At 44.8% G+C, this 13,999-nt stretch overlaps 2 protein-coding genes across 4 annotated transcripts in view; both read left to right on the top strand.

Moving 5' to 3' along the window:
* Nucleotides 1-1,284, top strand: part of vcpip1 (valosin containing protein (p97)/p47 complex interacting protein 1) — a 94,651-nt gene extending 93,367 nt beyond the window's left edge. The window contains exons 3-4 of one of the 3 annotated variants that reach the window (XM_037682451.1): nucleotides 489-1,081; nucleotides 1,130-1,284. In XM_037682451.1, the coding sequence (XP_037538379.1) occupies nucleotides 489-1,081; nucleotides 1,130-1,246 (710 nt within the window). In that variant the 3' untranslated portion in view covers nucleotides 1,247-1,284. Of the gene's footprint in view, nucleotides 1-488 lie in introns of all 3 variants that reach the window. The other 2 variants (XM_037682450.1, XM_037682449.1) reach the window with 2 other exon arrangements.
* Nucleotides 1,285-5,883: 4,599 nt separating this feature from the next.
* LOC119414331 (zinc finger and SCAN domain-containing protein 2) overlaps nucleotides 5,884-13,999 on the top strand; it is an 8,981-nt gene continuing 865 nt past the window's right edge. Inside the window, exons 1-2 of the mRNA XM_037681424.1 lie at nucleotides 5,884-6,168; nucleotides 8,495-9,598. Coding sequence (XP_037537352.1) covers nucleotides 5,994-6,168; nucleotides 8,495-9,598 — 1,279 coding nt within the window. The 5' untranslated portion in view covers nucleotides 5,884-5,993. The remainder of the gene's footprint in view (nucleotides 6,169-8,494; nucleotides 9,599-13,999) is intronic.

Raw genomic sequence — 13,999 nt, 5'->3', positions numbered from 1 at the left:
GATTTCATCCCACATGAGACAAACCTTCAGCCACTTTCAGCTGATTTAATCACACATGAGACAAACCTTCAGCCACTTTAAGCTGATTTAATCACACATGAGACAAACCTTCAGCCACTTTCAGCTGATTTCATCACACTGGCTGACAGACAACAAGCTGAAGGTTTGAAACGCCACACATCATATTTTTTATCTGTCCAGTTGGACAGTTTGTCTTCATAAAACGTCTCCGGGTTTGATGCTCGGTGAGTGTAATGATAAAACCTGATGGTGGGTCCAGACTCAGGTTTGGACCCCGGACCTCCTGAGACTCAGGATCTGGACCCTGAACTTCATGAGACTCTGTCTCACTGCAGAGTCTGGTTTTTATGAATTCTGTTTGAAGTGTTTCTACGGAGGCCCCTGGTCTCTGGTGCTGAGACATTGTGTCTTTGTCCCTGTTTTAAAGGACATGTCTTGAACAGTTTTTGACGTGTCCTCTCGTTCAGGTCTGATGGATGGGAAGCACTGCACGCTGCCCCACCTGACGGGGAAGACGTTTGTCTATAACGGCGCAGAGGACCGCGTGGAGCTCTGCGTGGACACCGCAGGCCACTTCCCCGTGGGTCCGGATGTGGAGGAGCTGGTGAAGGAGGCGGCGGTCCGCTTGGAGGCGTCGTCCCGGGGCAGCAGGGAGGGCAGTCCGTCCCACGGCGTCCTGCGGCTCGGCAGCGGTGGCGTGGTCAGGAAGAAGGAGCAGCTGCAGAGCGTCACTGCCTTCCAGGGCAAAGGTCACTCTCTGGGCAGCGCCGGAGGCTCCTCCCCTCCAGAGTACCGACCTATCACACGCCAGCACAGCAGCGGAGTGGACCTGAGCTCTAGCGTGTCCCGGGGAGCCCCGGACCTGTTGGACATCCCCGAGGACACCAGCAGGGAGCTGGTCCGCATGGCCCCGGGCTTCGTCACGGTGAAGGACGGGCGGGGTCTGGACCCAGCCCTGATGGAGCAGCAGAGGAGGAAGCTGCAGGAGATGGTCTCCTCTATCCAGGCCTCCATGGAGCGCCACCTGAGGGAGCAGCAGAGCAGCGCTGCTGCAGGGGGCGTGGCCAGCCAGGAACGGACCGCCAAAACCAAGACGAGCTCCAGTCAGCCGGCGCCGGACCAGAACCCTCCAGCTGAAGTCAGAGCGGGGACGGTGGAGGACCAGGAGGACATGGAGAGCCAGGACGCCGAACAGAACGCCGCCGAACCCATGGACCACTCCTGATGGCTCAGAAGCCCCTCCCCTTCCCCGCCTGTGGGTCCCACGTCCCCGGTCCTAAAGCTTTGATCCTCATCACGTCACGTTGTCTTTCATGCATGAGACGGAGCGGACCGTCCTCGCTGCTGCTGCTGGGACACCCGATGGTAAGCGTATCGCCTGAGGGACATCCTGGGGGCGGGGCGTCCTGGGGGGCGGGACCTGACCACGCCCCCTGTAGTAAACACAGACAGTGGCTTCTCAGCTAGTTCATTTTTCTTCTTACAACAAGGATTGGACCTCCAGCCTCTTGTCTCCACCTGCAGGCGTCTAAAGTTCTGCTCCGACGGACCGGACCGGACCGGTTGGGCTCAGGAGCGAGACGTGTTTCCTTACATACAAGAATCCTTTCATCGACCCGTCTGAGTCTTCTGAGCTGGTTTGGACTTTCTGCTGAAATCCAACAAGCAGAACCGCTCCACCTACAGGCAGGAAAAGTTCTGGTTCTCCAGAACCGGTCCAGTTTCAGACGTGTTAAATCTCAAACTGAACTTCTTCTCTGAGCAGACGAGTGTCAGAATAAAATAATCTTTACTTCAACTCTGAGTCGGACCCGTCTTCTGACCAGAACCTGCAGCCGACTGGACCTGAGTCCGACCCGCCTTCTGTCTGCTGGTGGTTTGAGCCCGTCTGATTCAAATGACACCTCAAAGCTAAAGTCTGCTTCAGTTTTTACTGTCGGCTGTTTTATGAGCCGCAGCTCAGCGTGTTTAAATCTGCACCCCCGGTCTCTAACCACCGCACTGTGCTTCCTGTTGGGTTCAGGCGCCGCTGCAGCCGCAGCCTTCAGCACATCTGTACCTCCAACTGGAAATCTTAAACGTTAATATTTACACTTTATTTTAAAAAACATTATGTTTAATTAATGAACAGCTTTTATGTTTCAAAACAACAAAAATGTCCAATTAATAAATAATAATAAATTATAAGTAAATAATAAATAAATAATAATAAATTATGAGTAAATAAATAAATAATAATTAATAAATAAAGCTTTCAGGTCAGAGCTGTCGCCGCCTCACTTTCAAACGAGGCTCCGCCCACAGGTCGAGGGTCGGGATGACTCTCAGCTACCACCCTGGACTCTGGTCTCAGCCTTTATCTCGGGCTGATTAGCTGTGGCGGCCATCTTGAATGGAGTTTGGGTTAACCAGGACTCAAATCCATCAGGTGGTTCATGAGATATTTTGCTAACAGAAACACCCAGAGGGGGTACATGATCGCCCTTCTTCCACTCCAGGAATAAAAACCAGAGCTGAGAGTTTGGATTCAGCTGTAGGGCTTCAATCAGAACCTCCACGAGCTCAAGCTTTAAACTGGTGACACCAGAACTGGACCCGAGTCCAGCTTGGGTTAACACTCGGAGCTGAGCAGAACCAGATCGTCTCGAAAACATGAGATCCAACAGGAAGGATCTGAGTCCAACCAGAATCTGGACTTTGTTGGGTCCAACAGAACCTCCAAAGATGTTCTGGCTCCACTTGCTCTGAACCGAACTTCAGCTTGTTCTAAGTTGAAGTTTTTTCTTTAGCTGCAGATGAGAACCGAACGCTCCTTTAACCTTTTTTAAGCTGAAGCAGCCGAAGAACAGCAGCTAGATGTTCGAGTCGTTTCCAAACAGCCGGTGGTTTTTGTTTCTGAAGCAGACCAACTCCTCGTCCTCCTCACCTTTCTGTTCATGAAGGAACTCCATGAAACGTTTCGTCACGTTGTGAGGCTCCTCGTCCTCTGATCGGGCTCTCGCACCGGACAAACAGGAAGTGACATCACTATTTAGTGTGTGGACCTTGAAGTTGTCAGGACAGACAGGAACAGGTTTGTGGAAGGAGGCAGCAGCTCGGCGTCCTACAGATGCACTGGAGACGGTTTGTCCTCAGGTGGAGTAAGGATCAAACCTGCAGTAGATGTTCAGACCTCCTCAGGTTGGTGTTTGTTCTGCTGCTGCAGAAACATCTGAACGCTCCAGAACCTTCACATGTTAAAATGTTTAGAGTCAACCTGAAGTTAAAATGTTTCATAATCTTGTTCCTGAGTCCAAATAAAAGCTGTGGAGACGTTTTGTTGCAACAAACTCGTTGACGAACGCCAGGCCTTAAAAAGATTGTTCTCAAATCGTTTTCTTTGTTTTGTTGTTTTCGCTGCAGCTGAGCTTTTTTTTTTTTTCATCTTTAAAACGTTATTTTTGTTGTTTGGGGAGTCAGTAAAAAAAGTTAAAGGACATTTTGTGTTTTCTCTCCAGTTTGAAGGAAAATTATAAACTGAGGCACTTTGAATGCTGAGCCCGGTTCAGTGGTTCTGAGAGGAAACGGGTCGCCAGCTGCATTTTAGTTTATCAGGACGTGTACAGAACCCGTCTCTCTGGTTTGTTGATACATTTGGACTCTGCATGTTTGACCTCTTCACAATAAAAGCACTTCCTGCTCTGCTCCTCTCGTCTCTCAATCTGCCTTTATTTTCCTAAAGTCACAGGTTTCACATTTAAAAGGTCCTGATTTAAATAGAACGTGCAGAGAAGAAAGCTCCGGGCCTCCTCCATGTCCCAGAAGTTACCGGTAATCTTTTTATTTATTGATTCCTAAACGAGTCGTTTGATTCCTCTCAGGTAAAGTTTTAGCAAAAATTATTTGAATGGATTTGAATCTGAAAAAGCCAAAATGGATAAAAAAAATAAATAAATAAAACTAACTGAAAATTAGATTTAAAAAAAAAATATGAAAGAAAAAGCTCTAACTAGCAGAAAGAAGCTAATAGGAGCCAAAAACAGCTAAAATGAGCACGGAAGCTGAAAACTGAACAAGATGCTGAAATGAGCAGACGAGGCTTAAACGTTGAACTAAACAGAAAAACGTCTAAATGATCCCGAGCTGTGACCTCAGGTGAGGTGAAGATTCCTGCTCGACAGAAGAATCACAGGAAAATATAAAAAACTCAAACGTCTGGACTTTAATCTGAAGCTGGAAACGGCTTAATTGGGTCTAAAACATCTGGAGCTCACTCCTACATCTGCAGGAGAGGCCAGCTGTGTTCTTAGATCAGCTGCAGGTTAGACTCTAACTACTTGCCCTCACAGTGCAGGGGCGCGTAGTTCCAGAGGTTAAAAGAACATCTGCTGAAACAAAATCACATTCAAGGTTCACTTAGAAAAAAAGCTCAAACTAGCAGGAAAAAAGAAAAAAGCCGAAAATAACAGAAGCTTAAGTGGACATAAAAAGCTGAAATTAGCAGAATGAAGTTAAAAACAGCTGGAAATCAAACCTGAACATTGAGAAGCAAAACTGATGATTCTCATGGTTCAAGAACAGCTGAACCAGCCGAAAACAGCTAAAGAGCTATGAAAAGGCTGAACCAGCCGAAAACAAGCTGTAAAAGGCTGAATGAACCTGAAACAGCTAAATAAAAGCTGTAAAGAGCTGAACATAAATTAAACACAGTCACAAGCATCAGCTGGACAGAGTTAACAATCAGTTGCTATGGAAACGGAGCAGGACAGAACATGTTAACAGCATTTACAGCAAAGAGAAACAGGACCTGCAGGTCACGAGATTCCAGCAGGACAGGAGTCAACTTTAATATAACTGGCAGGATTCTTTTACGTTTTATTGTTGGATGTTACTGGGACCCTGTGGACATAATTTCGCTCCACCACATGTACCACATGAGGTGCGAATGACAATAAAGAATCTCTGACTCTGATACCAGCAGTAACTAGATGGAAATGGTACAAAGTCAAGTATCCTCGGACCCATACGCAGGTATACACTTTGGTTGGCCTTGTTGCTGTTTTAAGTGCTATATAAATAAATTGGTATGGTATGGTATGGTATACAGAGTATACCCACTAGAAAAGCTTAAGAATTTCAGTACACCCACTTAAAAGTGCCCAGTGATGTATGACATGTGTCATTGATTAAAGTTAAATGCTTCAGTAACAATCTGTATGCAGCGCATGTTTATTACATTTGCTTATCCAGCAAATTATTGTTTAATTCTGTACTTACTACTTGAACATGTTTTGCTTTGATACTGTTTGATAAATTTTATAACACGTTTTTAACACAAAGCCAACTGTTGTACAAAGTTTGTTGTTCATTTATTCAAATAAGCATCAGATAAATTTGGAAATGTTCAATACGCTTAAAAATCTAAATAAATTGATGCTTACATTTACTAACTGGTGTACATTGGTTTAAGCACAGTACCCTGAATCAAATGTACGTGTTGAATTGTTAAAGGAATAATCAGGCACTGGCAAGGGCAGCTAACAGCACCCGGATAATGATCGTCAGTTAACATGGACACATGTTGTAGTGTAACACCGGGCAGCTTTTATTTTATGAAACAAAACCGTCTTTAAAAAGGCTGAGACTCCTTTCGTTTTGTAGTTACCGGCACATGAGCCGGCTGGATGTGAAGACGGGCGGCAAACAAACAGTTTTAAGTGAGAAAAAAAGTTTTACAGTTGAGAAGAATAATCATTTTTGAAACACTAACAAAACATATATACGTATTTATGGTTTATTTAGTCAATAATCGTCGTTTCCTAAGAGATTCCGCCTACTCACAGCTCCGTTAGGTGCCCCGGTGCACAAATGGAGCGTATCCACTAAGCGCCACCGGAAGTCAGCAGTTTCCGTTAGCTGTCAGGCTAATGTGCTAACGCTCGGAATTTAATGTCTGTCTCGCATCTGCCCGGTGACCGAGCAGCTGAACGACCATGACTTCGGTCCATTTTCTGAGAGAGTTCATCAGCGAGCGGCTAACGGCCGCCGCTTCGGAAATCTTCGAGGTTTTTGAGAAAACCATCGTCCAGTACGAGGAGGAGGTGGACCGTCAGCGCAGGCTGCTGCTGGACCTCAGCTGGAAGCCTGAAATAAAGCTGCAGGCCGGAGGTGAGGATCTCTGGAGGCTCTGAAGCAACAAACTCTGAATGAGACTCACGGAGGAAGCTTCCGGTTTGTCCTGAACGAGCTAACAAAGACACCCGGACAGGTTAGCATGCTAACTGTGTCCACTGTGGGACAAACTGGACAGGACATAACTCCTTTACACTCACAAGTCTGTGGTTCAACTGCACAGTTAGAAATGTGAAACTAAAACTAGCAGAACAGCAGCTAAAATGGGCAGAACAGCAGCTAAAATGGGCAGAACAGCAGCTAAAATGAACAGAACAGCAGCTAAAATGAGCAGAACAGCAGCTAAAATGAGCAGAACAGCAGTTAAAATGAGCAGAACAGCAGCTATAATGAACAAAACAGCAGCTAAAATGAGCAGAACAGCAGCTAAAATGAACAGAACAGCAGCTAAAATGAGCAGAACAGCAGCTAAAAGCTAAATGCAGCAGACCCGTAGGTTCCAAAGCTAAATGACAGAAGCATTAAAGCCTAAAACGGAAATCTGCTTAAATTCAGTTGAATGAAAACAAAGTATTGAACAGAGATAAGTTAGTAATTTAAGTGAGAAAACATTAATTTTAAATATTTTTGTGTAGGTGATCCATCACATCTGGTTTGGTCAAACTATACGTGACCATTTTTTTAAGATTCCTGGTTTTTTAAGCTACATTTCGATACCTGGATGAACCTAACATCATCCATGTTGGGGATAACTCCTGGAAACAGTGGTCTGAATTATGTTTTTAGGGTACGCTCATGAGGATTTATTGATGTCATTTGAAAGAGGAAACTTTAAACCAGTTGAGGTGTGTTGGGCAGTAAGGATGCTCCCTGGTCGGGCATGTCCCACTGGGAGGAGACCCCGGGGAAGACCCAGGACACGCTGGAGAGACTGTCTCTGTTGGCCTGGGAACACCTTGGAGTCCTGAGAGCTGGAAGAGGCTGTGGAGAGAGATGTCTGGACCTCCCTGCTCAAGATGCTGCCCCTGACACCCAACTTCAGAATAAGAGGAAGATGATGGATGGATAGATATCAGGATTTTCCAGCTGCTACAGAAAAGAGCTTCACTAACGTGCAGGGAAAGTAGAAACATGGAAGTCTTTTCTGCTTAAATCTTTCTTTAGGATTATATTTTGAGCATTTCCTTCAAGGGACACAAAGTTAAGGTATTTATTCTTTATATTTTGACAAAATGCAATATTCACACGTTTCTAACCAATGCTGCTGCCTCAATCTGAACATATCCGCCTTTGATTTAATCCGGCTTTGATGTGACTGGTCAGTGACTTGGGTCAGCCTTTGTGTATTGTGAGTCAATAATCCTCGAGTGTCAACAGCTGGAGGGCAGTGACGGAATGAAAAGTGAAAATCTGAATCTGTCTTTCTTCGCTCTTCTTCTGGGAAGAAACGACTAAAAGCTGCGAGGACGACAGAAGTCGAGAGTTAAACTTGTGTCAACGAGTCGTTTCTAAATGTTCTGAACGGCTCGTCACAAAGTTTAGTTGTAAACAAAGATGAGGAATATTTTAAACCCAGATGAGTTTGAGTTACTGTATCCTCCAGACACGGCTCTGGTTTGATGTGCAGGAAGACCCTTAGAGATAAAGGCCCGTTCCATAAATGTACTTTAAAATTGAGCCTAAATTAGATGTTTGTTTTTATTTACTCCTTTTTTCTGAGGAAGCAGCATCTGCAGCGGTGAGATGAACACAAGTCAGAGGTTTGATGGTGTTTGGGTCCAACGGACCGCAGCCTTTGAACGCTTAAAATAAAAAAAATTGTGTCTTATGTGACACTTTAAGGATCCTGTGACGTGCACGTATTAAATGCAACATTTAGCTGAAGGCGCTCCAGCTCTGAGCAACGTGTTCGTTCAGTTCGGCTCTTCTTTCACTTCTGTATTTTCAACATCAGTCTCGAAAAAGAACTGCAGTTTGTTCAGATTCTGCCACGTAGAGCGCTTTAGATCTTCCTGCAAGCTTCATAAAGAGCCTGTTCTGTACTTTTACTGGAGCAGCAGGGAAGTGGGTGAACGCAGAAGTGCTGAATGTCAGCATTTATTGGCTGCTTGAGCTGCTGAAGCAGCAGCTAAAGCAGCTGACAGACGACTTTATATTCCTGTCTGACTCAATCCTCCTGCTTTCTGTTTGGTCATCATGAAAGTCCTGTCAGCTAAATAAGTCAGATTCTTTAAGAACATTGACGCTCAGCATTAAATCACAACTAAATGTTGTTTTTGAACAGCAGAATCAGAAACTCATGAGTTTAAATGTTTGTCAGGAGGTTTCTTTCTTTTTAAAGTTTCGTCTGTTTTCCTTTCAGAGCCGCTTCAGAAACATGTCTGTCAGAAACAGAAAGAAGCTCCTGCCGAGCCGCAGCTCCTCAGCCAGGAGAGGAGCTTCAGTCTGGACCTGGAGGAGCCAGAACCTCTGCAGATGAAAGAGGAACAGGAAGAGCCAGAACCTTCGCAGATCAAAGAGGAACAGGAGCAACTCTCCAGCGTTCAGGAGACGGAGCAGCAGGCGGTGAAGGAGGAGGTCGACGCCCTGGTGGTGATGCTCAGCGATGAGGAAATGGATCTGAGCAGCGCAGAACCCACCGGAGATCAGCTCCGAGATCAGGTGGAAAGACCAGACCTGGGTTTCAGGTTGATGAGCAAAATGGAGCGGACGGGGAAGAGGAGCCGTCATAAAGTGAGGAGTAAAAAAACCATTGAGGAGCTGTCTCCTCTGTCGGAGAGCGAGAGCGACACGGAGCCGGGAAAAATCTCAGCGAAGTGCGGCATTTGTGACAAAGTCTTTAAGAACAAGTACTACCTGAAGATGCACTACAGGATCCACACCGGCGTGAAGCAGTTTGTTTGCAACGACTGCGGGAAAAGTTTCACCGACGCGTCCACGCTGAAATACCACACAAGGACACACACGGGTGAGAAACCGTTCTCCTGCGATACGTGCGGGAAAAGCTTCAGATGTAGTTACAGCGTGCTGGTCCACATGAGAACTCACACAGGAGAGAAACCGTACCTGTGCAACATCTGCGGAAAACGATTCACCAACCTGTCGGCCTTCAAATGGCACATGGCCATTCACACGGGAGAGAGGCGCTACTCCTGCAACATCTGCGGGAAGAGTTTCACTCAGAATGGCAACCTGACCGCTCACATGGGGACTCACACCGGGGAGAAGCGCCACGTCTGCAAAATCTGCAACAAGAGCTTCAGCCGGAGCAGCAACCTGCTGGTCCACATGAGGAACCACACAGGAGAGAAACCGTACCCCTGCAAGACGTGCGGAGAAAGGTTCAAGTATGCAGCCATGCTTAAAAAACACCTCAAAACTCATGAAGGAGGCGAGCCGTCCCCCTGCCAAACGTGTGGCAGAGGTCCGACGGGTCCGGAGGGCTCGATGGTCCAACATGAAGGTGGTGAGTGTCATCCTGAAACATCTGCAGGAACAAACATCTGTGTGGAAAAGGATGAAGAAAACGTGTTTGCTGTTTTTCAGTGAAGATATGAAAGGAGTGTGACGCTGCATGTCAGACTGCATGAGGGAACCGAACAGTTCACCAAACAACAAAAACTCCTCCGTGGATCTGGAGAAACAGCCAAACCTTTAGTTATTTTTCAGCTTTTATTTCTCCGAGCCGACAGACGGTTTAATCTGGGTTCTGTTTGTACAGTCCAGTGGAGACACGGAGTCCTCTGGAAGGGCTTCAGACCTTCTGAGAAGCTGCTCCACGGTACGGACACCTAAACACTCTCCTCCCCCACATTTAAGCTCTTACATGTACGCCGTCAACATCTAAAGCATCAAACCTGACTTTATGAACGGGCTGCGACGAGACGCTTTAGATTTTACAGTATTATTTAGACAAACATATGTGGGAGTGGTGGCGCAGAGGTTGGAGAAGGCGAGCCTGCGATCGTAAGGTCGCATGCTCGACTCCCCGGAAAGGTGAAACACCCACACCTGCCTCCACTCTGAGCCCTTGAGCAATACCCTTAACCCCCACCTTCTGCTCCCCTGGGTGCCCCACATGGCAGCTCTCTGCTCCACACAGAGGCTGTGGTCGCTCGGTGTCTGTGGTGGAGTCAGGAAGAACATCCGGCGTAAAATCACTCCCCAAGTCTTCGTTTGAGTTGGTTCTCTGTGGCGACCCCTGAAGAAGGAGCAGCCGAAAGAAGAAGAATAAACTCAAATTCAGACGAACTCGACCCCCGGCCCTCTCCTCGCCCGTGAGTTCTTTTAGAAGGTGCCAAAATAAAAACGGCTGAAGGACCAAGCTGAGCTCTTGGTACATATATATATTATTTTCCTGTTTGGATTTTTCAAAATACAGACTCAGAAAATGGAATTAAGATTCCTCGATATTTATTTATAATGTTGTCCGATCAGTTTACTGATATTTGGTTTTAAATTAAGACGTTTGTTCTTTTCTTATGTCTTTCTTTTTTTAGTCACTTTTGTAGAAAACAACAAAAAAAATTCATATGTTATTTATCTAGATCGCCATTATTTTACCGGAGCGATGCATTCTGGGGCGATGACGTAATCGATTGTAGTGGAGACTCAAACACAAGAAGCCACGGCTCTATAAATATAAATATAAATATAATTATAAATATAAATATAAATAAACAAGGTCTGGAGCTAACGTGAAAGTTATCGCTCCGTCAACGCTCCGGTTCTAACTTGAGGCTGAACGTCAGAAAATGTCCCAAAGTAACGTTCAAGCTGAATGGAGCTCGTTACCCGTCTACATCATTTACCCAGAATGCATTGCAGCATGAATGGTGGTTTTTCGTGTGTCAGTCTTTGTTTTAACTTATAAAAACTAAACGGTCTGTGCGTATTTTTCAGTCTTGGTTTTATAGCTGAAGTGATGGATGATCTAATAAGATCTCATTCCAACAGTTTTTAAATTATTTTTTATTCAACCTTTATTTCTACAGGTTAGTCTCGTTAAGTCATGAGAAGGGATGCACGATATTGGATTTTTGTCCGATACAGATGTTTTTATACTTTGTCAGAACATAGCCCTCTTCTCCTTGTCACTGGGTTGTCATACAAAAACGGCGCCTTTTATATCGGTGAGTTATTTTGGTGGACTGGCCGATGTCTGATATTGAACTTTTGACGCTAATATCGACCGATACCGTGCCGATAATATCGTGCATCCCTAGTCGTGAGGACTCATTTTACAAGAGAGACCTGTTTAAACGGACAACGTGTAGAGCGCAGACAATAACAACATCAGTAATTAAAATCAAAATAGTGACATGAAACTACTGTTACTGTTGGCATGTGCTCCAACTCGTAGATCCTTCCAAAGTAAAATAAATAAACCTGGATAAGAGTTCAGGCAGACTGCAGCTCTGAAAACTATTCAGGTCTCTTGTAAACGAGTCCCTGAGGCTCAGTGGGACGAACCTGCAGAAATAAAGGTGGAAAAAACTACGAGTTAAACACTCAGGACATTAGAGTGAAACTCCATTCTGTCTACGCTTCATTTGGTTGTGATTTAAAATGGGGGGGGGGGGTTGTAGGCGGGGCTCTGTGTTCTGTTGACAGGATGGGGCACCCCCCTCCCCCCCCACAAATAATGGTTAGTACAACGCTGAGTTTATTAACTTTTTTCTGGTTCCTCTTAAAATTCCCTCGTTTCATCCTGAACAAGATTTCACTCTTTTATTTTGTCGTCATAAAACTAAAGCAGAAGAACTGTTATTAATTAATAACTTATTAGTTTTATAAAAAGTAATTTTAAATGAAACCTGAACATTTTCTGTTCTAACAGGCGTTAGAGTTATATTTGTGAAACGAATCGAGTGCACAGTGGAACGGCCGTGCACGCACATTTTGATAAATGCAGGAAACCATACAGTCTCCTGCATTAGCACCTGTATGGCAGGCCATTTTACCATATAATGGAAGCACACTCCTCCCTCTAATGACTAATTAAATGTCACTGATGGATCTCCAGCTCACAGAACCAATTCCAGTGGGTGGTTTTGAAATAAATAGAACATTAAACTCATTATTAGGCTGATAAAATGTAAAAAAAATTACAAATACAATTCTATAAAAAATGAGTAAATTTAAAATTGCTGCAAATCTTTCAAAGCTTTCTTTTTTTAATAGACGATGTTTAGCAGACGTTCTTGTCTAAAGTCTGTTCAGCCGTGTTTCTTCAGCTTCTCATATTTTATTATTTTTATATATGATTCACGTTTGTCGTCTCACGTCGTCGTTTTAACTCGAGCGTCTGTTTGAACGAAGTCTTGGCTGAGCTGAAGGTGTTTTTGAGTTCTGGTTGATCCTCTGGACTCGTTGCTTCAGACGGTTCAAATCGACAAGACGGTTGTTCTGATCCAAAACAACAGAACCAGTTTGATCGAGTTTAATGATAAACTCCTCTGGAATGATGTCATCGTTGGACTTTATTGTAATAATTTAATTCAGGCTTTGTCAAATAAATGAAAACGGAAACTTTTCTGTGTTTCAGTGACGTCTTTATGTAAAAACATCTTTTATGTTTCAAATCATCTGAACTCTTTATTTCCTGCTGCAGCTTTTTCATTTAAGACTCAACACGGGGCTTTAAAATGGGTTCGTCAACTGGCGGCCCGCGGGCCACTTTCGCTCCACGGGTGACTTCAGTCCGGCCCACAATGAGTTCACTGAAAACAAAAATGTGTGTGTTTGGGGGGCGGGGGGTGTCTGGGTTTGGGTTTTGTTTATTTCATTTAAGATTCAAAGCAACAAAATAAATGTTAAAGGCCGATTGTAAAACTTGGTTTATTTACAGAATGGACGTCCGGCCCCTGAGCTGCTGACTCAGAACCTGTGGCCCCTGAGCAGTTTAGTTCAATAACCCTACTTTTAAACATCGTGGTGCATTCAAGGTCCACACGGTACATTTTGTTTAGTGCAGTGTTCAAGGCTACAGGTGAAGCCAGGTGTTTCCATCCTCTGTATTTAAAGACGGAACAGGTAAATATGAAACTCATTTTTGAAGCTTTTATCAAAAGTAATATATTTTGAATCCTAACTGGCCTAAAATGAAAACATTTAGTGGATTTTTATTGTCACATAGAAAATAGTTATGGGTTTTTATTGTGTATGTAAACATCTGGTTCCAGATGTGGATAGGCTTTTATTTTGAAAGAAATGGGAACCATCTGATAATCATGTCTAGATTGTAAATATTTTAGTTTTATGGGGACATTTCATCTTATTCTTAAAACTCAAATATTAAACTTGCTTTATTGCATTTTGTCAGTGGGTGGAGCCTGTTTCAGGCGTTATCAGGTAATTGCTGGTCCATCACAGACAACTGCTCTGCAGGGATTTTATTTCAGCTGTTCCTGAAGCGTGTTTGATGAAAAGTGATCAAAGCATTTCTGCCTGCAGAGGACCATCACACGAACCAGGCCGAGCTTGGTTCTGGTTCCTGGGCTTCCTGGGTCAGCTGTAACCCGAGTAGCTTTAGGACCGGGCCGGAGCAGCTCAGCAGCAGTAAATATAGCAGCAGAGCTGTTTGGGTCAGAACAGCTGGGTGTCACCAGGAGGTCTGGACACATCGGATCAGTCTGAGCCTTCAGTTCTACTCCAGCAGAACCAGACCAGGACACTGAGCAGAACCAGACCGGGACACTGAGCAGAACCAGACCGGGACTCAGAGGAAACCTCAGCAGGGTGAATGAAGGTAAGAGTCACGTGTGTCTGCGAGGCATTCACTGTCTGTGAGACGTTCAGTGTGTGTGAGGCATTCACTGTCTGTGAGACGTTCAGTGTGTGTGAGGCATTCACTGTCTGTGAGGTG

Source organism: Nematolebias whitei, chromosome 9 (assembly GCF_014905685.2).
Source record: "Nematolebias whitei isolate Nwh7 chromosome 9, NemWhi1, whole genome shotgun sequence".
In the NCBI taxonomy this organism is placed as follows: domain Eukaryota; kingdom Metazoa; phylum Chordata; class Actinopteri; order Cyprinodontiformes; family Rivulidae; genus Nematolebias; species Nematolebias whitei.
Note: the sequence above shows the minus strand (reverse complement) of the source record. Positions and strands in the feature narration are given on the sequence as shown.